At 45.6% G+C, this 26,194-nt stretch overlaps 1 protein-coding gene across 2 annotated transcripts in view; it reads left to right on the forward strand.

Moving 5' to 3' along the window:
* The window catches only part of LOC139989485 (uncharacterized), a 264,665-nt gene that overhangs the window by 62,720 nt on the left and 175,751 nt on the right, over positions 1 to 26,194 (forward strand). For both annotated transcript variants that reach the window (XM_072007946.1, XM_072007938.1), the window contains exon 3: positions 25,953 to 26,055. In XM_072007946.1, the coding sequence (XP_071864047.1) occupies positions 25,953 to 26,055 (103 nt within the window). The remainder of the gene's footprint in view (positions 1 to 25,952; positions 26,056 to 26,194) is intronic.

Here is a 26,194-nt window from a genome sequence, read left to right on the forward strand (position 1 = left end):
GAGAGAGGTTAGCAAGTACCCTCGAGTATCCACTCGAAAGAGCTGGGTGGGCTAATTAGCGCGTTGCCTGGCAACCGGACGACGAGTACGATCTGCACTTTACTCCGTTCCGTCTCTTCTCGCGACCGCTTCTCTGTCGCCCTCTCCTCTCCTCTCCTCTCCAACCTTCTCCGCTCCTCTCCTCACCTCACGAAGGTTTCTTCTCGACTCTGGCTTTTCCTATCTCTGGAAAACGTTCTTAGACTTTCTTTCTTAGTTCTGTGGCTTTGAGGTCGATCGAACGAAACGAGGAGCTGGGTCTCTAGGGTTTGACTGGTTTTATTAGGGGAGGATATTTCGTTGTCATCCCTTTCGAGTTGCAGGTTAACGCGCGAATTTTTTACCAACTTCGGTCGATCTAATTTACGCAGGATCAGATAACATTTGTAAAGAAGGTTTATCGTATCGAATATCTTCCGTAACTTGTTGCGTCGAATATCGGCATCGTTTTGTGCATGGAAACTTTTGCGACACCCTGTAAACACGAGCGGCTGTGGCAGTAATTACAGTCTCGATAACTCTCGCGATAAGTGGCAATTTTTAATTCATTTTACATTGTAGACGATTAAAGTAACGCGCCACGATGTATGCAGTCGATTTAATTTTATCACTCGAAACATTCATTAATCGCTGACGAAATAAATTTGAAGAAGTTAATGTTGCTAAAGTATATGGCAGAATGAAAAGACACGATACGAATGAAAAGAATACGGTGAAAAACAGAAAAGAGGTAATATAAAATGGATATAGAAGATTTTGTAAAAGGTAGCGCTTCCAAACTTTTCCTCTTTAGCGTATATACGTATCTTTTTTTTTTTTTTTCGTTGTGAACAGGCGCATCGAGTGGCGCCCGTGCCAGGTCCGTCGACCTGGAAAGAGGTTTCCAATTAAACGACGAGAACTCAACGCCGCGTCGTTCTTCCCGTTTATTAACGATGCCAACGAGCGATCTTTGTTGCGTGTCTCGTTAATGCTCGTTACTTCGGGTCCTGTCGACGCGGACGCTCCGATCTCCGCCTATCGAGCCGCCGATTTAAATGCACGCGCTCTCCCTGACGACCATTTAAATGTCACGATTTAGAAAACTCGCGCTCAAAGAGAATTACGATTGACTCTAACGACGACAGTTTGATTTTAGACTACCTCCCAACGGTGAACGTAGTCTAGTTTGTTGCTGAACGCTATATAGGATCTGACCTGAGGTCTGAATAGTACACGCGATCGCTGGATCGATCCTTGAACGAAGGCAAGTAGATTTGATAGGTTGATGCTCGTAGGATTTGATATATCAATAGAATAAAATTTACAAATGAAGAAACAACCGATAAACTCGTTTCTTTAAAGTTAACACCTGAAGCCAATCGGTGTTATTTGCCACTCATCTGCCATCTATTTTGTATTTCTCGTCACTCGTCGTAGATGCAGTTTCGAAATCGAACATCATCCTCGTAATGCTCGACTATTCACGTACGAGACATTTCGCTGACGCGACTGGAACTCTCCGATCAAGGTTCCGCGTTTCGTAACGCGAAGTAATCTTGCGAATTCGTGAGGAATTGCGCAAAGATTTCAACGTATCAGATTGCTAATCGAGGACTCCGCGACTTCAAGTTCGATAAACGTCGAAGCTTTCTATTTCGGCGATTACTTACTCTTTCTCTCGCTCACCCTAAAAATCGATACGATTGACCGATGAAGGAATTCGAGCGAAATGCAATCTACCGATCTCGTGGAAGGTGCATTATTACTTCGGTTTCGATTTCGAATCTTTTCTTGTTGGTCGAAAGTCGCGTCTCATCGAGTCAAGGGACGACGGTGGCCGTTCGTTTAAGTGGCCGTCCCATCGACGCCTCCGTTTCGACTGGAACGGTGGCGAAGAATAAGGTTTCAGAGGAATCTCTCTTTCGAGTCCGGTGTGGCATCCGTTCTCGTCTGTTTTGTCGGCGCTTCAAGCTGTGAAATTGCTCCGACTTATCATTCGAGCTAACGAGTCCCTAACCGTCTTCACACTTCACACTCCGCACGTTCTGTCTATTCTCCGTAGCTTCTCCGCACTGGCGTCGGAACCTGTGGACCGTTTTTGTAAATTACTTTTCTATCAGGTACTCTCCGGAGTAACTACCATTCTTCTTCAAATATATACGACGCGAATCTCGGTTCTGCTTCGACATAATTCGACGATAAATGTTCCATGCTGTATGGATTTCTTAGACGAACTTTGTATATTTTTAATCGAACGCTCAGCCGTTGTAACCGTATCAAAGTTACACGAAAGTACTAAAATGGGAAATAGTAAATGCCAAAAGTCTATTATGCTTTCTTACTTCGACAAGCAATCGAGAAATTAGCAACTGGTTCGTCGAACATCTTTTCCAAAATGAGACTCGCGTAAGAGTTCTTTCTTGAATATCACCAGCGATAAATTTTGATTCCTCTCCTCGTTACATAGCATCCATCGTGCTATTACCTGCCATACGCTTACCTTAGAATTACGTACCATTCCTATCGCATTTCACGATGAATTTCGTTTCGAGATATTTATAAAGGCTCGCAGCCTGCAATAACCATAGCGAGTTGCTTGAAAACGGGCTACGTTTCAATATGCAATTTTAACACTTTCCGCGGTAGGTTGAATCGAAGGATTCCGTCGGAACTTTAAAACCAGGTCGAAAACTTCTATTCCAGTTGCCAGTTACCGGGCCCCGGCAATTGTGTGCTAAGTTCGTCATAATTTCTTCATTTAACGAAACCTCCTGTAACTACCGTAGATCATTCGTAACCCGGGGGTGCACGAAACGCGTTCGAAACACACGTTCCACCTACCAAGCACGGAATATCTCGTGACTTGTGCGCAACGCACTAAATCCCACCCATCGTGTGACCGTTTGCACTATCAAATATAATGGAGCTAAATTTCTCTACATTGTTAAACGAATTCTCCGTCTCCTCCATTTTGCTTCTCGTTAAACACTTTACACGTCTATGTTACCTTTTTTTTTTTTTTAAACCGTTTGGATTTCATACGGTGGTTCCAAATTGGATGTTTTACGAAATTCCTTGGTAAATTTGTAATACCTGTAAATTTGTGATTTTTGTAACTTACAATCATATAGAGCAGCGGTTCTTAACCTTCAGTTTACGACGGACATGCTTTAAATCATTTTTAATTTAACTCAAACCTTAACTCAAAAAACACTTTAAGTTAACTCGAAAATTTTAATCGGTAATGTACCTAATACGTGTAATTAAAACACGCATCGACTGCTAATCGACAACCTTTTTGAAGAGAAGAGATTCATTATCGATATATCGATACAAACGCCGAATATCTTTTATCCGAATAATACGACAATAACTTGCGCGTGTGAGGATTTCGTGGCAGTGGTGACGCCATTGGTCTCAACCGATGGAAAAAGAATCCTCGGACCGGCTTGTCACCCTTTGGACCGCTTTCGAGGGATGCCCATGCCGCCATCGTCTGTAATTTGTGTCCCGACCGACATCGATGGCGTTCATTGTTGTGTCTCATCCTACGTTCGTCGTTTCGGTCGCGGCGTTTCGATCCACGCATACACGCATCGAGGCACGCCTTTCTCGAAACGCGGCTTTTCTTTGCGAAAATGTCCCACGGTGCGATTACCGATGCGGTTTTCGAAAGAAATGACACGTTTCGAGGTGTGTACGAATATGCTGTACCTTCTGAAACGAATATCAGCGTATATTATGCTTTCGAGACAGTATGAAATGTGGTTACTTCGGGCAGGATTATTAGAATTTTTGAACGCACGCAAAATATGAAACTATGTTTCCATATATCGGATTCCATTTTCTGCTTTTAATGCATAACAAATGAAATACGAAATAATACGATTAAATTAAAAAATACGATAGTACGCGCGTAATATAAAACCGCAAGAAATAAAATTACCAAGCACTTAATGCATTTCATTGCTGATCGGATTTTCAGTACTCCTGCCAGGTTTAATATGCCAACAAATTTTTGTTTTCCATCTGGCTTTGTATTATACAAATTACGACATATATTTCACGGTAACTACGACGAAACTTTTTTCAAACCTTCGTGATTTTTAATATCGTAACAGCGCTCGACGACTACTGGTCGTTTTAAGAAGACAGGCTTGTCTTTTTTCACAAGATTCTATGTTATCGTCGCACAGTCAGATCTTCTGTCTAACAACCGTCTCGCTGGAAGTCACAATAACTAACAATGCAACGAGATTGTTTCGGTTAGCAGAAAATTCCACAGGGAACAAAATTCCGATTTCTCGGACACCGAAACGCTGCGGTAAACGGACCAAAGGCAGCTGCGCGTCTCGAAATAACGCGCGAGCAGTTAATAAATGCCATCTGCGAAATATCGCCTTCGGAAACGTCGCGGTGGCTTCATAAATGTCGATCCGCGAACTCGTAGCCACGACGTCTACGTCAAACCAGTTTTCCTCGGGACTGTCTTCAGCGTAGCGTCTTCGTTGATCAGCGTCGAAACGATCGAGAACGCTGATGACCGGTTGCAGCAAAACAGTCGACTATTACGAACGAGATCGTTCTCTTCCAACTGTTCGTCGTTGAGAACATCCTGTACGGTTTGTCGCGTTTGCAAAACGTCAATAATCATTAATCACCGATTCCTTCGTGTCGCTGATGGCCGCTGCAGCAAGGAACGCGTAGGATACGCTCGATGCTTCCTTGAATGGATACAGGTCAATTCAAACATCGTAGACTGTATTGTTGCTAAATTTGAATTATTTAATCGTCATCTCGTAACAGTCTATACGATATAGCATTACGTAAAAGGTAGATGACTCGAGAAACTTCAAATATTTCGAAACAAATATTTTGAAAAAAGGAAAAGGTGCTACGTAGAACGTTTGAATTCAGAAGGGTAGAATAAAATTTTTACTGGAATTTCTCGCTGTCACCATATAAATTCTACAGAAGCTGTCAACACAGCGCGACGCTATCGAATTTGATGCAACCTGGTCGATCGACATCACCGCGTCTCGTTTATCAGATTTGAACGAGCCTGTAGATGGACGAAGCAAGGGAGCCGAGGAATCCACGGCCAAGTCGTCCGGCTCCGTTACATCAAAAGCATATTCATGGCGCGTCGACATTGTCAACCGTTTTCACCGGTGACGCCTGAGAAACCTCAAGGGGTTTTAATTGCGCGAAGGTCACCGCCGCTCAATCGTTCCGGATGACTGTCGACAATCGATGTTACGGCGACGCGTCCTCGTGGAAGCGACAAGGGTGACGTAACGACTCGACAATGAAAACCTTGCGGGAAGATATGCGGTTTTCGATCGGCGCGCGTGGTTCATGGTGTTTCGCGGTCGTCTCCCAGCTGTCGGCCGTCCATCTCTCTTTTCGAAAGGATCGTTCGATCGGTACGCAATTTCTTATTCTCATTCTTCCACCGGTATTATTATCGCGACCGGCTCCTCTCCTCCTTTTTTTCTTCGCGTTCGAGAGGATTGACCTTTCCGATTTCGTGCGCCGTATCCTTAATTGTTGGTATTTTTCGACGTGACGCGTTTTCATCCGTCAACCGCTTTCGAGGATCGCGTACCTGCCTGCCTAATCCTCGCGCCTGATTCTTCTTCGAACGTCTTTGCACTTTGATTAGTTTTTATTTATAGCGTGATCAGGACGACGATGACGATCGCGCCTCAGATGGATAGACTACATAAGGCTTAACGAAGTAACTAGCCTGAAGCTTAACTTTTAAACATAACTTAGGTTTAAACGAAACCATAGAGTACCTCGAATTTTGTTAGCTTCTGCACAAATCAAAAAATCAGTCGAACAAAGTTAAAGTCGAGTAGCCTCGCGGCTACGATATCACCGGCGAAGCGGTCTGTGAAAAGGCGGCTGCAAATTACAACCGTTCTCTATCCTGGGCTAACGCGGGGGCAAAATTGCCGGATCGAAGAAGGCAAACTCTCTGCGTTCACAATTTTGCGTGATCGGTCGCGGATCGATCGTGTCCGGGGCCCGAGGACGGCGATTAGGAGAACGAACGCGCGTCGTCCTCGTCGTCTAAACTGAAAAACGATCTCCCCTTGTCGCCGATCGAGAAGCAGAGAGCAATAGAGACAAAGAGGAAATAACGGTGGTGGTGGTGGTGGCGGCGGCGGCGGTGGTCGTTTGGGAAGATCCTCCGCTTAGAGAATAGTTTAAACTGTTTAACATAATGGCCACCGCACGACCAACGCATCGCTCCGCATTCGGAGACCCAACAATTTGCCCGACTGTTCTCTAATGTCAACAGATTAGCCGTAATAGTGAAATTACACGTTCGCGTAATATCTCACATATGGAGTCACGTCGCCTCGCCCGTAATTCTCGTGATCGCGTTAAATTCCCCGTTCTTCCTTCCACCCCCTCGTGCTCTCGCACTCTTCCTCTTTGTCCTCTCGAGATCACCGGGCCTGGAGATTTTGGTAATGCTAGGGTTAGACGTTCTACACCGGGACGAGAGGTCAAACGGTTTTACGGGGCAGATTACATGCATTATTTTTGCGCTGGACGAAAGCCACGACGAAATGGCCGGTAATTCGGCTGGGACGTTCTTCGGTCCACGGACTCGAGGATCTAGGGACCCCTGGTCGGGGGGACATTTTAGGGAACCGTTTCATACTCCTGGTTGTGATTCCAAGGATTTTAGCGAGTGTGAGATAACGGTGTTGTTAGCGAGACGATGCTAACACGCCACTTGGACGATGGAGACTTTTTTCCGACTCTTTTCAATTTTAGGATCAAAGTTTGTGGAAACAACGAAGAAAATTACGAGACAGTTAATACGATAGGTATTTCTCGTTAATAAAGCAATACTGCATCGAGGATTATTCGATTTTATCGTACGTTAAAGAACTACGGACACGTGGATAAACCGATATCGATTATAAGTTGCTCGATAATTGATGGGTAATTGCTTAACCGTGAAAGGATCGGGTCTTCCTTAATGATTTCCAATGAAACTGCTCTCACTTTCGCTGGAATCGGACCGCAATCGAAAGTGCGAACTCCTTTGTTCAAGCGCATCAGAGCGTTAAGACGCGACGAGATTAAGTAACCTATTAGGACAGTCCTTTCTTTTTTGCATTCGTGAAATTAACATTATCAGTGTTTCATCCGCCACTCAGAATAGTGTGCAATATGCTAAATTTCATAGATCGAGATACTCGTAAACCTTCATCGATTCATATCTGTCCATTGTCACCGAGCCATTGGATGCGCTCATCCACTTTCCCAAGCACACCCTCGTTATTCCATTAACTCTGAAAAATACACTTTAGGTTTTCAAAATCCACCAGTAGCACCTAACCCTGTATTTCGTGTACCTGGAGAATTCCGCGGAACTCGCCTTTCTTCTCACGTCGTCGAGCTCCCAAAGAGGCCTGTGAAGGGTGTGTTCGAAACGTGGAAACGGATCGTGGAACGTGACGCGCGTCTTTCGATCCTCGTTGAAGCGCAAAGAGGAAGGAATATTGGTGCGAGTGAAAGCGTAGGATAGAAGGAAGGAAGGAAGGAAGGAAGGAAGCGGGTATATTCGCCGGATAATAATGATCTCAGGATCGACGGATGACGTACGACGGAGTCCCCGAGGGGCCAGGCCGGCGGTTGATCCATTGTTACGCTATCTCTCCTATTCTACTTCGCGTTTAATGCATAATCTATTACAGGCTTTTAACAATGCGAACCGAAGAGCCGGTGGATGCGAGCCTCTTCATTCAGGGGTGGCCGGCGAATCGATCTTCCGCCAGCCTAGCCCTCATATTTCACCAATGTTTTGACGTCTGCTTCGTAAGCATCCGTCCTAAGGGTGGAATCCGGGTCGCGCGATGGGGATCGTCACGGGGATGATTCGCGATGTCTTCGACACGGTTCGACGAGCCGAACGCGATAGTCGAAAGTGGGCTAAGCGGCGCGGCTTGAAAGTCGGCGGAACGACGCCGGGTGACGCAAACGCGGTCGTCGCGCCAGCGGTTTCAGGGTGAAAGGAAGAGGATTAACGATGGTGGAAGTAGGTTACGCGGACTTGACGGAATAGGCGAAGTCTGCGACGATACAGTTCGCTGATGGACGAATTTTTGAAGGTTTGATCGAAAGCGATCGCGATTCTTGTTACGGTATCGAGTCGCGGGTCTTTGATTTATGTCGCGATTTTACTATCCGAGGGAAATTGATTTTTGGCTTAATGAATGTTTAAACAAGCAACGTAACTCGAAAGAAATTTATCACGGCCAGGACCACCGACCGGGGGAATGTGCTTAAAACAGGACTAAGGGGCTGGGAGGAACGAAAGGCAGAACCAACACGTCGTTATACCGATACATCATACAGAACTCGATTTCTGTCATACGACTACGGGTCGTAACCGGATAATTAACCGTTAAGTACTGTAAAGACCAAAGTCTTCGGCCGAATGTTCTCCAAAAATCATCAATTCAGTCGTGCAGGAAGATCGGTCGTAGCCACGACCCGGTCATTGAATATGTATCCCAAGAAGTGCATTGGCCTTGGAGGCCTGCCAATAGATTAATAGCCCCGGAGTGATGCTCGAGATTTCTTCGGTATATATCGCATTACGGGAAATGACGCACCAGAATCCCCGAATGACTTCGCGAACGAGAAATCAAGGGGATGAGTAACGAACGCCAGTAGGACAAAGATAGAAGGAGGAACGAAGGAGCGGAGAAAGAGAAAGAGGATAGCGAAGAATACGAAGGAGATCGTGTAATCACCCTTTCTTTCTTCGGCCACTCGCCCCTTCTTCCGTCTTTTCTTTTCAATTCGAACTCGTATTCCCCCCTCGGTGTGTGTGTGGCCATTAAGCGATTCTGGGACAACGGTTGCCAGTTCTTCCCAAAGAAATCCTGTTACACACGCATACCTTCGAAAATAACGACATTGTAGGTATTCGAGAGGAATGGAGGATCGTCACTGAAATGAGAAGTTACGCGGATAATGTGTAGAAGGACGGTGGCTTTGAAAAATTGGTGTTCCTGTCGTTCAAGCGTTTCTACCGTAATAATAAAATTGTTATCGATAATTTGTCTTCTTCGTCTTGTTCGCTTTACTCGATTTCTCTTCTTCTCGGTCGAAGAAAATATATTTTATCCCATTAAGGCTTCATTTTATAGAATATTCACATCAATAGTTGCGAAAACATGAAAACGTAGCTAAATTACGCAGTGTATCAAAATAACCATTACGTGGTTTCTTTCAAAAGAGCCGTTTCTTCCGTAACTTCTTGTCGGTTGCAAGCAAATGACTCCGCACCGCGAAGAAAATCGACTAATGCGTCGACTATGCAACCATTTAGTAAACTACGCGTCGACGGTTGAATTATGCCACTACCACGACGAATCATTCCGCTAGAGGATATAACTGGATCGTTTCCTGCACCACGATGGACACTCATCCCTCGGTCTCGTTCCCATCCGTTCTCTTCAGTCGGAGATTAGCTACAAAGGCGATATTTTATATGGAGATTCTTGTCCTCGTTTCGAATGTCCTATGAATGGACGTGCATCTGCGCGTCTCACCTTTCGATCGATGCTTCCACGAGAAAAGAAAATCGATCGGGGTTAACCGATTATAGTGACAAATATCTGACTTTGGAGCGCTGCTTATCATCCGCAAATAAAATTAGATTAATGATGGAACTCGTGGTTGTAACACCGTACCATACGTAAGTAGAATTTTCCGAAGAATAGTTATTTAAATATTTCGCAAACGATACGCTTCTCGTTTATCTTTGCATTCGAAAATCCACCGCTGCTGTTCGTAGAATAGTCCGAGTACTTTTATAGTGCTGATAATATTTTAATCTTATTGTTTCTCCAGAAGAAATCGCACACAAAAAATCGTTCCTCGAATTCGAGCACTCGTCGAAGCGAAAAGATTGGACGCAGCGTTCTCGAAGCGGAGTATGGTGCCCAGGGATTCTGGTCGTCTCTCATCGAACCATATCAATCTGTTGGATATATCCGCGGTGGGATCGACGCGGCCGACCGGATTATCGCGGCTGGTCGTCATTAGAGAGCCGAGGAGGTCACACCTGGCGCCCCCAGCTATGGGCCTGGGTTAGACTAATGGGGCGGCAGATGCGGATCATCGTTCGTTCTTCCCGAATCTTCATAAATATCCGATCGATACATACATACATAAACGCGTTGTCTACGCCCTTCCCCGGGTCCGGGGCTCTAGCTCGCTTTCTGCTCGTTCTGTTCACCGAGATCCTATTGCAGATCGGACTCCCACTCGACTGGCCCGCAGCTTTCGATCGATTCGTTCGATCTTGCAAACAACCAGGGCCACAATTTCGTCCGATGCAACGATTAGGAGCCGGTCCGACCCTCGACTCGACACAGTTTCGCGCGTTTTTCTTTCGTTTTGTATTGTGCAAGGAATGTCGAGGATACCGGCCCGTCTGGTTACCTCGACGATATTAAATTATCGTTTGAGCTATTGGGGAATTTGTAGGGTTGAATCATTGGTCACGGTGGATTCTTCTAATCCTCTACGACGCTTTACGGTTCTTGCTTAAGAGTTTTACCGCAGGCGCAAGATAATTATAGCTACGTGTATATCTGGAAATTTTCTCGTCGAAAGAGATTGCGTTCGATGGAGAAGAAAAAACATTGAAAAACAATTTGCAGTGGATCGAGTCTGCCGATGAGCTACCATCGGATTTTTTCCAAATATCGACAAAAATATTTTCGTTGGCATCTGGCATGCGTAGAGCGCGGAATTTCGAAATTAAAGCACGTTATATATTAAAACATCCCCGACTCCTGCAATTCCTTTCACGCGTCGAACAAGATGGCTGTTGCTTCGTATCGTAACAAACAACTCTTCTAAAACGTTCTAACGCTTCATCGACTCAGCTATATACCGCGCACCAAACAATTCACCCTATATATTCGTCTCCCCTCGTCTGTCTCCTACTACCTGAAATCTCATCTATTACGATACTTTCCCTATCCAATCGTTCTCCAGCATGAAACACAACCAAACCTTCTAAACCATCCACCTCGTCCAATCACTACCTCCAACTGGTGAAATAAAAAAGTTTTAATGAAACCAACACCACGAAAACTGTTTATGTAACCGAAACCAATCAGCCTGGATGTTTCGACCGTTCGATCGCCAAGGTAACGCGCGAACGCGTTAACTGGATAGTGATCGATGAGCACGCTGCCCATCGTTCGACGCTGAAAAAGAAAATTCCGCGCTAAAGAACGAGGCAACGAGATAATAGTTTACGGCGAAGGGAAGGAAGAGCGGACTCCTTCCTCGTGGCACAGCCACCGCGGTGTACGCGGACACCGGGTGGAATTTCACCTACGAGTTGCCGCGCGAGTGGAGGCTGCACGCTAAGGTTTCGAGAGGACCTTGTTATTAATCACGACGCTGCCATCTCCGGGAGCAACGCTCGCTCGTTAGCCTGAGGGGGTTCGTGTGTCTGGGGGATGGCGGGGCCCCCGGGGGTGGCCATCTCTTAATTACTTCCGCGCCAATTAACACCGCCTCGAATAAAGAAGGGGCTACTCGACCGCCAATGGGAGCTCGCTTCTGAAAAAGCCAGTTGGCTCGGAAGCACTCGCTTTCGATTTAATATAGTGCCACGGAGCGTATCTGTGTACGTCTATGTGCGAGTGTAGGCAGGAGTGGTCGACCACTTTCGCGAAATCGATGATCGTCGGTGACGTTGCTTCCTCCTCGACGCGGCTTCGAGCGCGTCTAATGGCCGATTAAACGATCCGCTATCCCTTTCGAACGTTCGACTTGGAGGTAACGGCGTTTTCGTGTTCCGACCGGCGATTTTCAGCTACAGCGAATTTGCCGTGTAACGTTGATCAGTTCAACGAGGCGAAATATTTACGATTGATCGCGTGTAACGCGCTACGTCAGGTTGTAACTTGGTAGACGAAGTTTCAGCTTCGAAAATCTGGATTAGTCTGTCGTACAAGTTATATTTTTAATTTTACTTTGTCATTTGAAACTTCTTTGAAGCGTAAAATCGACGCTGCCATGTAAAATCGAGACGAGTATCGTCGAGCTCAATGAAACGGAATTTTCTGCGGGATCGGAATCGCGAGTCACCCCTTCGCGGCGATCGAAGAAAGGTCGGTTGATTGACTTCCCATGGGACTCCGCTTTCGGAAGAGCACAGCTGATCCCTTCTGGCTATCTAGACCCGTTCCCTATCTCTCTTTCTCCTTCGATCCCTTTGCAATCCTCCAAACTCCAGTCGAACGTGACTGGTTTACCTCGTCGCCGGCTGCGCGAGAATTGCGCGAGTAAATCACGAGGAGACGAAAAGCTTGTACCTAGTGGCAATCTTACTTTTCTAGCTTTTTCTTCGTCCGTAAGTGTCTGAAACAGTGTGTCTGGAATATCAACTGAAACACTGTTCGATTCGGTCATCGCCTTAACGAATGTGCAGGATTCTCAACGATCTCGCACTCGGCAAGAATATCCTTACGCATCTAATCATCGAAGTATCGCGATCGACACGATAAAAGTAATGCAGGTATGGCGGTAAAATATCGCGAAGATTGATAGTCTGCGTGGTCGCGAGGACCGTGGGAGTTGGGTTCTGGATATGGCGATATCGGACAGGATATGGCGGTGGTGGACGGGTTGAAAAGGGACGGGTTCGCAGGAGACCAGCACCGAGCAAGTAGAGGGTGAATCGAGTGTAGTTTGAGGGCGGGGTGCTGCCGGTGGATAAAGGAGCCGAGAGTGGGGTGAGACAGTGGCAGGGGAAGTTGACGGGGATGAGGTTGGCGATTGGCATTTAATTAGCGGCCGGATGACCGCCGCCGCCTCCGGATCAATACGCCGCCCCCGAGGGCCAGCGTGCAGGAGGCAGCGGCGATCCCCTTCCGACCCACTCTATCCTCTTTCCCTCTTTTAACCTCTTCTCCAGCCAACCGTCCACTCCTCTCTCGCTTCTCGTCGTCCTCCTACTTTCTGCCATCGTCACCCCATCCTCCGCCTCCATCTTTCCCACCTCCTCCTCCTCCGCTTCTTCCACCGCCACCCCGTCCCGGGTAGACCGAACAGAACCGAACTCGTTTGCCCCGTCGTCGGTGAAACCCTTTTCCATCCATCCCCTGGAGCCACCGGCGGAAGGAGGGGACCAACGAGTGCCTCCGCTGCTCCTTAACCTAACCTCCTGACCGAGCACCACGTGCGGGGAATATCCGGAAGCGCCTCGGTAAAATAAAGCGAATCGACGGTAAGTGGCGCGGATCCTCCTGTGCCGTGGCCTCCGGCTCGCTGGACAACCATCTCTCCTTTTCTTTTCTCTTCTTTCTTTCGAAGCAACCCCGTAGTTCTGTCTTCCTCTAACCACCCCATCTGGCTCGTCGTTGATCGACGAGTTTTTCCTCCCCGTTCTTCGATACACAACGATGCACCGACCGATGTGCCTGACTTTGCGGCGTTCGATTCGATATGATAGCGGTCCGGCTAACGTAACGAGTACGATCGTTACGCGCGGTGTAAAATTGCGTTTCGAGATGCAACGATGATATTGGAAGACTAGTCGAGCTGTTTCTGGAGGATTCGCGGTGTCGATGTACCGACGCACGTCGAGAGAGAGAGAGAACTGGGGGTTGGTTTCAAGCGTGTTCGAGTTGATTGTTCTTTGTAATTTATGTATTCGATAGCGAGTAATCGAGTACGGTACTTTAACGATGTTTTTTATCTCGATTTTTCTACCATAAATAGCATTTGACGATGATAAATGAAAAGGAACGCAAGGAAGTTGTATTCCATTACACAAAATCTACCACGATTTTCTTTTATACGAATGGTTGTTTTTATTCGATAAGCAATCGCTAGATCTCGTAACGCAGTCTAGTAACGGACGAACAACGAATTACTCGGACGACTAAACCGTACGAGTAATATCGCGGTCGTCGTTCGTATTCGCATAAGGTACACCGACACTAATTAATGAATTAATGTTCGCGCGTTACGCCAGCAACCTAAATAACAAAACGATTCGAAGGACATTGGTCTCACGATACGTTGCTCGGTGACGGTATACTTATGCACCAGTCATTAGCGTAGATCGGCACGACGCGTTACTCCAAGTAAACCACTTTCCTTTCTCTACATTGCATCCGCGTAGAAAGATACGTAAAAAATTACAACTCTAGCAGAAATCCAACTGAATAGACCATATGTTACCAAATTGTTTTATTCCACACGTATATTACGACTTTCCATCAAGAAGCTACACGTGTCAACCTTCTTTTTTCCGAAACGGGCGAATCCTTTTAGCTATGAGTCATCGATTTTTTAAACTTCTTCGTTCGCATATCGGTGACGTGTGAATCGACAACGAGCCGCTCTCGGATTTTCGCTCTCGTTCGTGCGAGGAGTTAATCACGGTAAACAGTTTTCATTGTTCCACAACGGGTTGAGACACGGTGCTCGTGCCAAATCGGTGTTTATGTTTGGAATTATGGCTGGTCGAGCAACAGCCTTTGAAAATATCGTCGCCGACCAACAGGGTTCTCAATTTCATTCTGTCTTCTCTTGCGTGATCTCTTCGAGTTACACCTGTAGCTCATCCTTGCATAAAGACCATAAAACATACGAAATACATCTACTTGTTTGATACGAATCTACTTTTTTTTTTTTTTTTTTAACAAAAGAGGAATCGCGTAGTAACAAGAGTAAGTGTGAAATACAAATGATGATATTTGCTCGAGCGTAAAATTTAACAGCGGCCAGAAACATCGGAGAACGCGTGGTTACACTTTATCGATATGGAAAAAGGTATCGTGAGAAAAAAAAAAAAAAGAATAGAAATGGAAATAGAAAGGAAGAGGGAGAGGAAGAAACAAAGAGACGAAACGAGGATAAATTGATATATCTGTCGGTTATTGGTGTAATAAGTTACATTGACAGCGCTATCTATATGTAAATGCACGATCGTCCTCTTGTGCCGGCAATCGATATCCGATCGATCAAGAATTATTTACATTGTCCGTGGGCCGGACATAAGCGTGGAAATTTAAATGCGTTTCAGTGGATTAACGTCGCCCTAACACGCGTTAATGGACATCGCCGCGATCGACCTTTTATTTATGTTACAATTATTCACATGGACCGCGTTTCATGCTGCGACCGCTTGCGCTCGCGCTCGCGCGATTTATGCGCCCGCCGACCTGGATGTGCTCTAAGCGCGTCCCGAGCTTTCTACCCGCGGGCCTAGCCAGTCGATCGCGACCACGACGATATTCCACTTTATATTTTTCCTCTGGTTTCAGAAGATTACAGTGTCCAATTTTTCTATTCGACATCGAGGTGCGACGAAAGCGTTGCAGCACGTGTTGGAAATTGCAAGCAGACGAGAACTAAAGTGCACAAAATAGTCGAAGTAAGCGAGAATAGAAAGAAAAACTAGCCACGATGTCGTTTAAAGCATTCGAAGTAACAGATTATCAATCGAGGCGTAAAATTTAAAGGTTCAATCGCGAAAGTTGCGGCAAATAGGTTCGAAGTTGGTTCTTTGGATTTGTAAGTTACTCGATAGCAGTATTATCGAATTCTTTTCGAATTGCTTGGAAAAATAGTTTCGTTGGTATTTGAAGCTCGTAGGGTATGGAATTTCAACATTGAAATCCTCCGACATGCTGTGAATTTTTTACAATATGAATAGCACCGATTGGTAGTTGTTCCTTTAAGAAAGAAAGAAAATATAATCTAAGAAATCTTTCCAAATTTCCAAATAAAGTGTCATCACTCTCTAAAGCTACCTTTAGGTAACAGCTATTTTCATCCTTGCGAAACATTCATTATAATTAATGTTTGTCTTCCTAAATCGAACCAATCGTTACCTTTCGAAACACGCACGCTGAAACAAAGATATCGAAATTCCAGTTGTTGTGTAAACAACATGCCACGCGAATGAAATCAATATTGGACCAATCCCTAGGTTGATCTTATTTAGGATTCACGTTGAAACCGCGGAAAGAGGGTGACGGAGCACCCCTGGTCCACAGAGATCCCTTCGCCGGCAGCCGGCCGGTTGTTTTCTGCTTCGGTGTATAAAATACGGGACTTGTTAACAATGTTCGCACCTATGGGTACGTGTGCGAGGGCCGCGCGTCCGTGTACCCGGTCACCCATAAACGCGGTGCGCCGCGGCGAGGGGCCCTTTCGGCGACGCCGACCTTCGCCCCGAGATCCCGCGGAGATATTTTATTCCCGGCGTTTTTTACGAGCCGATATATCAAGCATCGACCGGCCCCAACGGGGTTGCCGTCACGGGCCCGGCCGAAAACGCCCGACCCTCCGACCCCGCGGTCCACCAGCTCGCGAAAAGCACCATCACCGATCGCCATTGCATACCTCCTCTCGCGATCTGCTTGATCACTCGCGTTCTCATAAGCGAGAAATTAAGGTGCGGTTCTTGGATGCATGTTTTTCGAAGTGGTATTTGAAGCGTTTTCTTCCGTAAGGGTTGAGTTTGGCAATGGAGTTGGTAGGTTTGGTAAAAGTAAAGATAGTAGATTGTAAATAATACACGCGATGTTGTTAAGGTAGGATTTTTCGTAGATACTCGACCGTTGAAGTGACATCTTTTCGATGAAGTGAAAAACGATCGATATAGGAATTTACGATGACATGTTTTGTGCGAAAGATTGTGCGACTATGCGTTAGTTTATTCAGGATTTATCGATAACGATAGCGATAATTTAGTTCGTCTTGTGGAAAACCTAATCGACTGAATTATTGCAATTAATTATCTTTAGCATAATTTTACGACAAAACTTTAACAGCGGGAACTTTGTACAGACGAAAATTTATTTGGAAATATAATCCGATGGAAGTATCGTAATCCAATTACAATATGAATAATTGATTACCTTTTAAGCATACATATTTGTTATTTGTATCGCGCTTAATGTATCTTAATCTGTATTATTAATTATATGATTCATTACATGTATTTATAATAAGTTGTATCTATTTGCATTACTTATTTATCAATTGCATATCAGGTAATTACATCGAATTATACCGTATAGAAAACTGGTATGTAATCGACTTAACTTCGAAATCTAGTTAAACTAGCGCGATAATGAACTTAAACCTATCAATATACGCGACAGAAATTACTATACTTGCGAGATAATTACAATGCTACCACTTCTATCCTGCTGTTTCTCCAATAACATCTCGTAGTTACTCGTTAGACATGCTAACATTTCAAATCGAAGAGACATTTTCACAAATCTCAATTTTCACAATTCTCGAACATTTCAGTTCGAACCCCATTCTTTAAACCAGCTATCGTATACTTTTACAAGCGATTTGTGTCTAATTGAACAGTATGCACGCAGTCGCTTCTATCACGCATAGACGTACACGTGTTTATTATTCGTTTAGCACGGCGTGACAGCTTTGCGGCTGTGTGCGCGAAGACAGCGCGAGAACTCAAGACCACAGTGCGTTCGTAAGTCAGGAAACGAAGGGGGTCGAGTATATATGGTCGTCGTGGTGAACAAGGTTTCGCAGCTTTAATGTCCTTTTGAAATTCCGATTTATTCGAAATACGTGCCATGAACCTTGGCGCAATCGTCGCGAAATCCCTGAGAACAGCCACGTTTCGAGATACTCGGATCTCCGATCGACTGTCCGAAGATACGATCTGACTCGAGGAAAATCCTAGAACGTAACTGATGTCGGTAGTTAAGATTTCGAGTGTAATAAATAACGTGGTTAGAAATTTGTAGAAAAATCTGAGACGAAGCTCTTGACGAAGTTACGGCAAGACAAATTTGCAGTTGGATTCTCCTTTGTCTCTTTCCTCGCGCTTCCTCCGCAAGATTAGAAAATTTCTTTGTTAGGAAACTTACCTAAGAGACCAAGCAGGTCGGAGATCCGTTCCAAGTCAACGTTTCCGCTTCAGCAATTCGCTTATCGATATTCTCGCGTAGCTTAACACAATTTATCGACGACCTTTCAATACCGAGTCCTTGCTCGAACCGCGGGAATTCCGTGGACACGAGTCGTTCGCACCAGCCGCGCGATGGAATTCCATAATCGACCCAGCTTATTATTTATTTGCCACCGCTGACACATGTTCCTTTCGATCGCGGGCCTTTCTCCTCGCCGCTTAAACCTAATGCAACTCCTTTGTTCGGAATTGTTGTCCACACGTGTTGGATCGTTGATTTATCGTATTTCCTTGCTTAGCAAAATGTACTTTGTAATATCTGAGGTGGTTGTTGGTGAAGGTGCCCACAAGAAATACTCTTGATGTTTAACAAAAAAAGTTTATTAAACTAGCAACAATAATTAACGATTAACGATTAACAATCAAGAGTTAGTAATCACGTATCTCGAATTGCGTTTGCCTCGCTGTGACGCTAAACCTTTCGCACTTCGCAGCTCGGGGCAGAACGAATCTTTTGTTCGAAACCAAATGGATTCTTTTCTTTGTTGTCCCTCGATATCCCCACTACGCACGCGTTTATTAGATGTCCGCGACAGTTGCCGCGTATGCAATCTTCCGAATATTCGGCGAAAGAACCGTATATCGATGGTACATTAGGCATGTTGGCCTTACGCTTTGAATGCGTAGCGCTTTGTGTCACGAAATCGTTGGGAAGTTTCACGATCGAGTGCCGCCACATATCTAATGGTCTCTGAATGATAATCTCTGACGCGAAAGTATGGTTCACGGTGCCCATTCTGAAATTAGCAAGAAAATATGTTCGCGTTATCGGATTTTTCAAATTTTCCTCGTCACGTCAACGCGTGTAATCGTCATCCACGTTATTGGCCAGTATCTAATCGCCTTAGAAGGGCGTAGCCGATCGAAAGGTTCGAAGTCACGATCCGGTCGCGAGACGGTAAGCACGTTTTACCAGGAAAGGACGTCCCGTGCCAGGGAGCCATCAGGCAGCGCGGCCTCGACGAACCGACTCGAGTGCTACTTGCTGAAATTGACGAACTGCGAACTACCATCGCGTAAAGTTTCTCGAGGTGATGACAATTATGGTAATGAACCGGCGGAAAGGCAGAAATTGGCAATGGCGCGGAACGAAATTTTGAAATAGGTGTATTATATCGTTCGAAATTGCTCTTTCTATAAAAATCGGTTCTCGCGCGAACCTTACGGTCTGTTCTGATCGAATATCGATAGTTCAGGTATCAAGGATTCGGTGTTGATCAGAAAACGCGATACACAGAAATTGAACGATTGTCTGAAAATATTTCCAGTCATACGCCTCGTAATCGATAAAATATTGGCAAAATAAATTTCCTGCTTTTCAATCGAACGGGTACAAAGAAATAAACGTTAAATGCTCTTTCGAAGGTTGCGTTTCAAGATTTTGCGATATTCTTCGGGATATTCGCAAATTCTTATCGTCGTTTCCCTGAAAATTCATCCTCGACAAGCCATTGCAAGTATAAAGTGTCACGTGTCGCGTGTAACGGCAGCGTTTCCTGTCCATCGTCCATTACGGCATTATGCTTGACTTTCGTGGAACGATACGGATGGAGAATCGGGTGGCGCGGCGCAAGGTGTGGCCGCCGGGATGAAAAGTCGGAGCGTAGCGGAGGCGGCGCGGCTCGGCCCGAGACAATGGCGATCGATCTCCCCCGGGGACGGCGACGCAATCGGAAATTGCCGATGAATAGGGACGATAGATGAAAACTCGCTCTATTAAAACGTCTAGTCATTTTTTTGGCCGCCTTCGTCGGGGGAAGATGGGCCCTGAGATCTTCGCAACGATCCTTGCCGCGGGCGACTGTGCTGCAATCCCGTATCTCTCCTCGACCGTTTCCTTCGGTGTATCGCGTTACAACGGCGACGAACACGACGACGATCATCGTTATTATTATGGTATTTCTCTGCCAAATTGCGCCCATAGCCTGGAACGTTCGATCCGAGTGAGTTGTGCTCCGATTTGGAGCTCTGTAGCGTTGTAGATCAGCTGTTCGATGAATTTTCGTGTTTATACCTGGTACAAGGCACAGCATATTCACTACGAACATTTTGGATGGAAATCGGCGCGATACAATTTTTACGATACTCGTATGGTATCGATTTGGACGTGAAAGGCGAAGTAAAAGTTACGAAGTTTTGGACGAAAAGTATTTTCACGTTACATCAGCGAATGGAAAGAGCATCGGAGTTCTACGAAATTGGGAAACTTGTTAATTTCCAGAGGGCGTTTTCAACTGGGGAATGCTAATCTCCGCGCGTTATTGTTCTCTGTTATCGCATTAAAGGAAAAAAGATAGGGATGCTGAAGCTACATTCACGCGCAATCGTTCCACGGCTAAATCCGTCGGATTAAGTTCTCCAGCGCCGTCGTGAGCGCTGCTTATTTTTCGCGTTGCCCGGCAGCTGCAATAATGAGATTTAAAAAACTCTATCCGCCTTACCGCTACCTGTCTGTGCGTGCGGAAACAAAGAGAAAATCAGGAGGAATCCGGCATTTTTCCTCCGCTTATCGTCGTTAGAGAGAACCGTTTCCCGTCGACTCGATAGTTTTTGTCACGTTTCTAAATGACCGAGGCTCACGATAGTCAGCGTGAATGCCATTTTCCGCGGATATCGATAGTACCATTTTCTTTACTTATTAGCGCCTTCTAATAAAAACTTTAAACCGATACTTTCTTTTAGACGATCTTGCATTCATAATCAGTTTCATTCCCGTCAGAATTTGTATTTTCTATTTCTCTTCTTATAGCAATAGTAGCACTAACGTGAAAGTAATTTAATGGTCATTGCGTTTCGCATGCTGTTCCTTGATCGAGATCTAGCATTTAATCGCACAAGCTGAGATTATAGTCTGGTATAATTGTAAAGATCACAGGTGTTAATCGATATTGTTCAATTTCCTCTATAGAATGACTAAATGAATCGAATCTAATAACTTGAGTCGCGCTGATTCATTGGAATTTGCTATTTAGTTTTCTGAAACACACCTTTGACACGCCCTTAAAAAGCGCAACTATCTTTTTACGGTTACAATAGAACCAAGTAGATTAAATCTAAAATTAAACTTGTTCTTCGACTATAGTGCGATGTCTTACAGGTCTGTTTGGTCGACAAAATCGCGCATTACATCAAACTCGTCATCTTTTCTACGCATTTGCCTCGATAAGGTATTCCAGCTCTGGAAAATCTTCCAGACAAGCGATCTTCGAAACGATGCCAAAACTGTTTCACGATAAACCACGTGTCCTCGGAGGAAACAGGATTGCGAGGCAGCAAACGCGATACATCTCCCTTGGCGATTATCGCGGGCGACTTGCTCTCGAAGAAACCCTCGGCAAACGTCTGGACGTTTCACGCTACATGGATCAAGCCTGGCAATCGGGACGATATTATTTCATCGGTCGGAAATAGAGAGGGGGCGGTCAGAGCAGAAAGTTAGCATAGGCCGTGACTTAGTGCTCCTCGGGGTGCCGTCTGTCAACCCCGCCGGAGAGCCTTTCTTATTTCGCGATATTTTGTCGTCGCCGGCCGCGATATTTATCGTCCACGCAGGACCCTCTCACCCTTCGATATTCCCTTCTCTATCCCTTTGTTTCAGGACGCCAAGTATAATCTTTGCTCTCGGAAAAAGAACTAATCGGACCGCTACGTGCTCCTTCGTCTTTGATGAATTACTATCTCGATTAAGTTACCTCAGTTGGCGATATTTTCTTTGTAGTATCGTTTCAGACAAACACGTTAACTTGTCGACTATGTATTTATCATCTTCCTCCTTGAGATTTTGTCGTTCACTAATAAGAAACAAGGGAAAAAGAGAAAAATTCGTAAGAATTATTGGAATTTTGGCAGACGCCGGCTCCACGTCGGAATATACGCCTGTTCGGTGGCGGCTCGGAGGGCCAGTTAATTCCGCTACATTTGAACGCGTCCCGAGAAAACGGCTAGATATATCACGCAAATTGCCATTGTGGCCGCGACAATATGCTAAACGCAGCCCAGGCTGTTAGCATTTCATTATTCCGCCACACACGTGAAGCGTGCCGGGATAAAGTACGGCCGTTGGAAATTCCGCTTTTTCCTTTTTCTATTCCACCGCGTTTACCCCCTGACATCGACACGCGTGCCGCATTCTGATCGAGGGGATGCCAATTGCGTAGTATAGCTGCCACAATGTTTAAATCGCGCGTGCACGTGTCGCGCGTAACATGCGGTCCAAGTTTCTTTCTTCTTTGCTCGCTTCTTTTATGGTATAAATCAATTAACGATAGTCCACCTTTCCAGTCGCTGATTTAGTCGAAAATTTTCGTCACCAGTGACAATCGCGTAAATAGAATACGAACCGTACGTGGTCGTACAAACGCGAGAGTGGACGCTCGCGTGGGGTGAAAGTTTGGACACGCGTTTGGGCGCGGTGTGGCGCAGAAGGGAGCGATGGATCGGATCAGCGAAACGCATAGACCCAGCTTAAATCCTCGAACTCATTAATGGGGTTGCATCGTCGACGCGGCCGCTCGCCAGCTTTATACTTGAGGTTTAATTCGCGCTCTGGTCAAATTAATTTGCAACGATGAACGAGTTGCCCGGTTGCTGCTGCGTGGCCACCTCGCGTTCGCTGTTAGCGTTGCATTTCGAATGGGGAGATTAGCCCCGTTCATTAAACACGAACCTACTACACATCTGCCGAGAGATTTGGCCGCGATGCAAACCGGCATATCGCATCCCACGTCATCGTCCTCGAGTGCTGTCGAGTTTTCGTACTTTCGTACCTCCACCTATCTCTCTGTTCCCATCTCTCTATCTCTTTGGGATCAACGGGCCGAAATCGACTGCAATTCCAGCCGGAGAGTTCCACTGAATTTTAGCCAGATCAGCCACGAGTGCGTTTGCCTTCAAGGTAAAGTATCCGATTCGGTTTCGCTGCTGAAGAATAAACCGTGTCTGGGCTTGTTGTTTCGTCCGGCGAAAGGATTTGAACCGAAAGAGTGGGAAATTGGGATGTATCGACGCGGAGAGTGGCCATCGAGTCGATTCCGAGTTAGCTACCCTCGATGAGTGTTTGCGAGGTGGAACGCTTCGAGTGTGAAACGCCGATAGTAGCTCTTTTTAACCGCCAGCTCTTTGAGACATTGTTCGATTGGGAAAATTGCGGAAAAAAAAAAAAAAAAGAAAAAACTCGACGATACACGATAAGATGTCACCTAAGCGTTATAAAGCAACTTCAACGATCCTTCGTATTGAAAATAATACAAAGCAAAGCCATGCCAGGAGATCTCATCGAATATTCCATACGATTCAACGGAAAATTAAAATCTTTCAATCAATCACAGGGAAAAATATCAACAGCGTGAAAATACAATGGTAACGTTATTCTTCTCGTACAGTCGGCTCGCACGGATAGCTCCGCGTTTCACTGTGACAAATGCTCTCACAGTCAGCTATCGACGCATCACTGACGTAATTCCATTCCGCTCGTTAACGAATTCCAAACGATAGCCGAGCCACGTATCCACGGCTCTGTTATATTTAACAATACGCGGCTGCATTGTGTGGGACTGTGCCGGTGGTCCGTTCCGATTATAATGTTAATCATCATCGCTGCCACGCTGTATCGCTGGCGATATTGATTGGAAATATACGTTCGCGTAATTCGTGTAATCCATATCCGCGCAATTAATTATCGTTCGTTGATATGTTGTAATGGCCATCGTTGCTACTAGCTGGTGTACGCTTGTTCCCTGCTTGGATTACAATTCTGGCCCCGGTGAACATGTTGGATTTCGTTGTCGAGAGACGAAACGCTCCGGGGGTCGATCGTCCCGAAATCTAGACGCTCCTTTCGCGTTGGTTTCGTTTCATACGACGAAAATCCGATCGTTACCTACCTAATCGGTACGCGAAAAATGTACAGCTGTTCGTGATGTTCTTAAACGAGGAGTGTCGTTAACATCAAGCGGAGGAACGAGATGATAAGCTGACAGCTCGGCGGTGAAGAGATAGCTGCGATAAATATCTCGTGGCTCTTAAAAACTTTGTTGCCTTTCATACGCGACGATAGCGAGAAAAAATGGTGCGCGAATATAAAAATTATGGGAAAAAATGTCGATGACAACCGGAAATTGGTGTCCTTGCGAGAAAACCACGTTGTATACACTGTGCCTCGACAAACCTGCAAATCACATCGTAGCTTCGCATCATTTACAGGGTACGATATTCCCCATCTTGATCTTGCCATAAAAAAACTAACTACAAAAGTCCACACGCGTATGCATGAACACATATTTAAAGCCCATTTAAATTCCAAAGCGAGCTAGATTAACTCGAAAAGCTAATTCCATGGCGTCACCGGTTCGGATATAAAAAGCGTGGCAGGGACTTTGTTTCACGAGCTCCCCTTCCGCGTGGCACGGGCGACCGCTAACATCGCCATATAATCTGTCGCTCGTTCCGAATAAATAACCCGCTGCGAAGCTAATAAAATTTGCCGGCTATGAAATTTTGTCAGCCAGCCTGTTCGACCTCGCTTCGTTTCCCAACGACAGAAGATTTCCCGCGAAGCCACGGGACGCTGTCTGGATAAAGACACATGGCCGACGATGGCTGCGCGCTTGTCGCTTCATTTGTCTTTATATTAGCGGCACACGCCGTCGTAACGCTATAACGTCATAACACCACGACAACGGGGAACTTGTACGCAACGTCGTCTTCCCTTTCGTTCTTCTTTGGTGAAACGGCTCGTGTATAGGTAAATGGTCCCCTCTTTCGTCAGCCAAGGGTAAGGAAGATTGCGTTAACCCCTTAAATGGGGAGTGACGATTCGCTGGAGGTTCGGCAGGGTGGGTTCGCGTCTGATAGGATTATGGTTTCTTTGGTTTAACGCTGCGCGTGACGACCTTGGTTATCTGGAATTCTGCTTCCTGTAATTTTTATAGCGTGCTGAAAACCTAGTAGAAAAAATTAACATCAAAGTTTCTGCACCGCTAAATGCGTTTTCCCGGTTCCTCATCCGTTGCAACTTCGCCAGGGATTTCACGTAGCTGCAACGAGCCGGAACTATGATGAAAATGACGTTCGACGAGGCAAAAGGGCGTCCGTTTAGTAAGGATTCAAAGTTCGCCTTAGTGCAGATCCGTGTCGGTTCTCGGGGAAACTTTCAAACGCATGAAAGATGGAAGAGAGCAGCAGGAATTAACGTTTCTTTTTCCCTTCTTCTGCCTTCCTTTTTCTCTCTGTCCCTCTATCGCTTCGACTGCAACGGCAGTAGCTGCAGGTAACTCGCGACGGCGGAAAATAAACTTTCCTGCTGCGTACATAAAGTAATACCCGATCCAGGAGGTTCGCCTTCCTTTCAGCCGCGGGGCAGGATTGGATGGTGGCTCCCAAGGGGTTAATTTCGTGCCGAAGGGCGGAAAATATTCACGGTTCCTTAAAATCCGACGAAGCCCCGTCTCTTACGAGCTTCCTCTGGGGTGGCGTTATGCCAAACGGTCACTCAAAATACCACACCCCCTTTTTTCCTGCTCGCCCGTGGCAACGATCCTTTAATCCGCGCCAAACTGTCCGGGATATTTCCTGCCGGCTGAAAAGTCGACGAATAAAATTCTATCTCCTCTTTACCGTACCGTACGCGCCCTTACAACGATGTTTCGTATCTATTTTTTTCTTTTCCGCCTTTTTACCCGCCCTAACGAACGACTGGAGTGCTCGAACGATGTTTCGCTGTTACAAGGTTGGACTATTCTGCAATTTGTCTTCAACCATCGTGATTGTAATCTTAGAAAACGTAATCGAGTTTTTTGATTTTACTTCTCAAGCTCGTTTCGCTAAGTTTGATTATTTTGATCAATTTTAATTTTTTTATTTGATTATGTTAATCATTGGTCTTTCCTGATTTCAGTCCATTAAATGCACTATCAATGGATGCTCCTGCGACTCTTTCACTCCAGGGAAGCGACATATCCGCTACTGCGACAGGTGCCACCATGGATGGGTGCCACACGGTAAGTACTACTACTTTTTTACGATTTACACGAAACAAACGAAACGTGGGTTTATCTTGATCGTCGGTAATTCATATGCAAACTAGGTAGATGCATTAGTATCTTCAGATTGCTCCTTTCGCAGTCTCGGTAATATTAT

This window comes from Bombus fervidus, chromosome 1, assembly GCF_041682495.2.
Source record: "Bombus fervidus isolate BK054 chromosome 1, iyBomFerv1, whole genome shotgun sequence".
Lineage (NCBI taxonomy): Eukaryota > Metazoa > Arthropoda > Insecta > Hymenoptera > Apidae > Bombus > Bombus fervidus.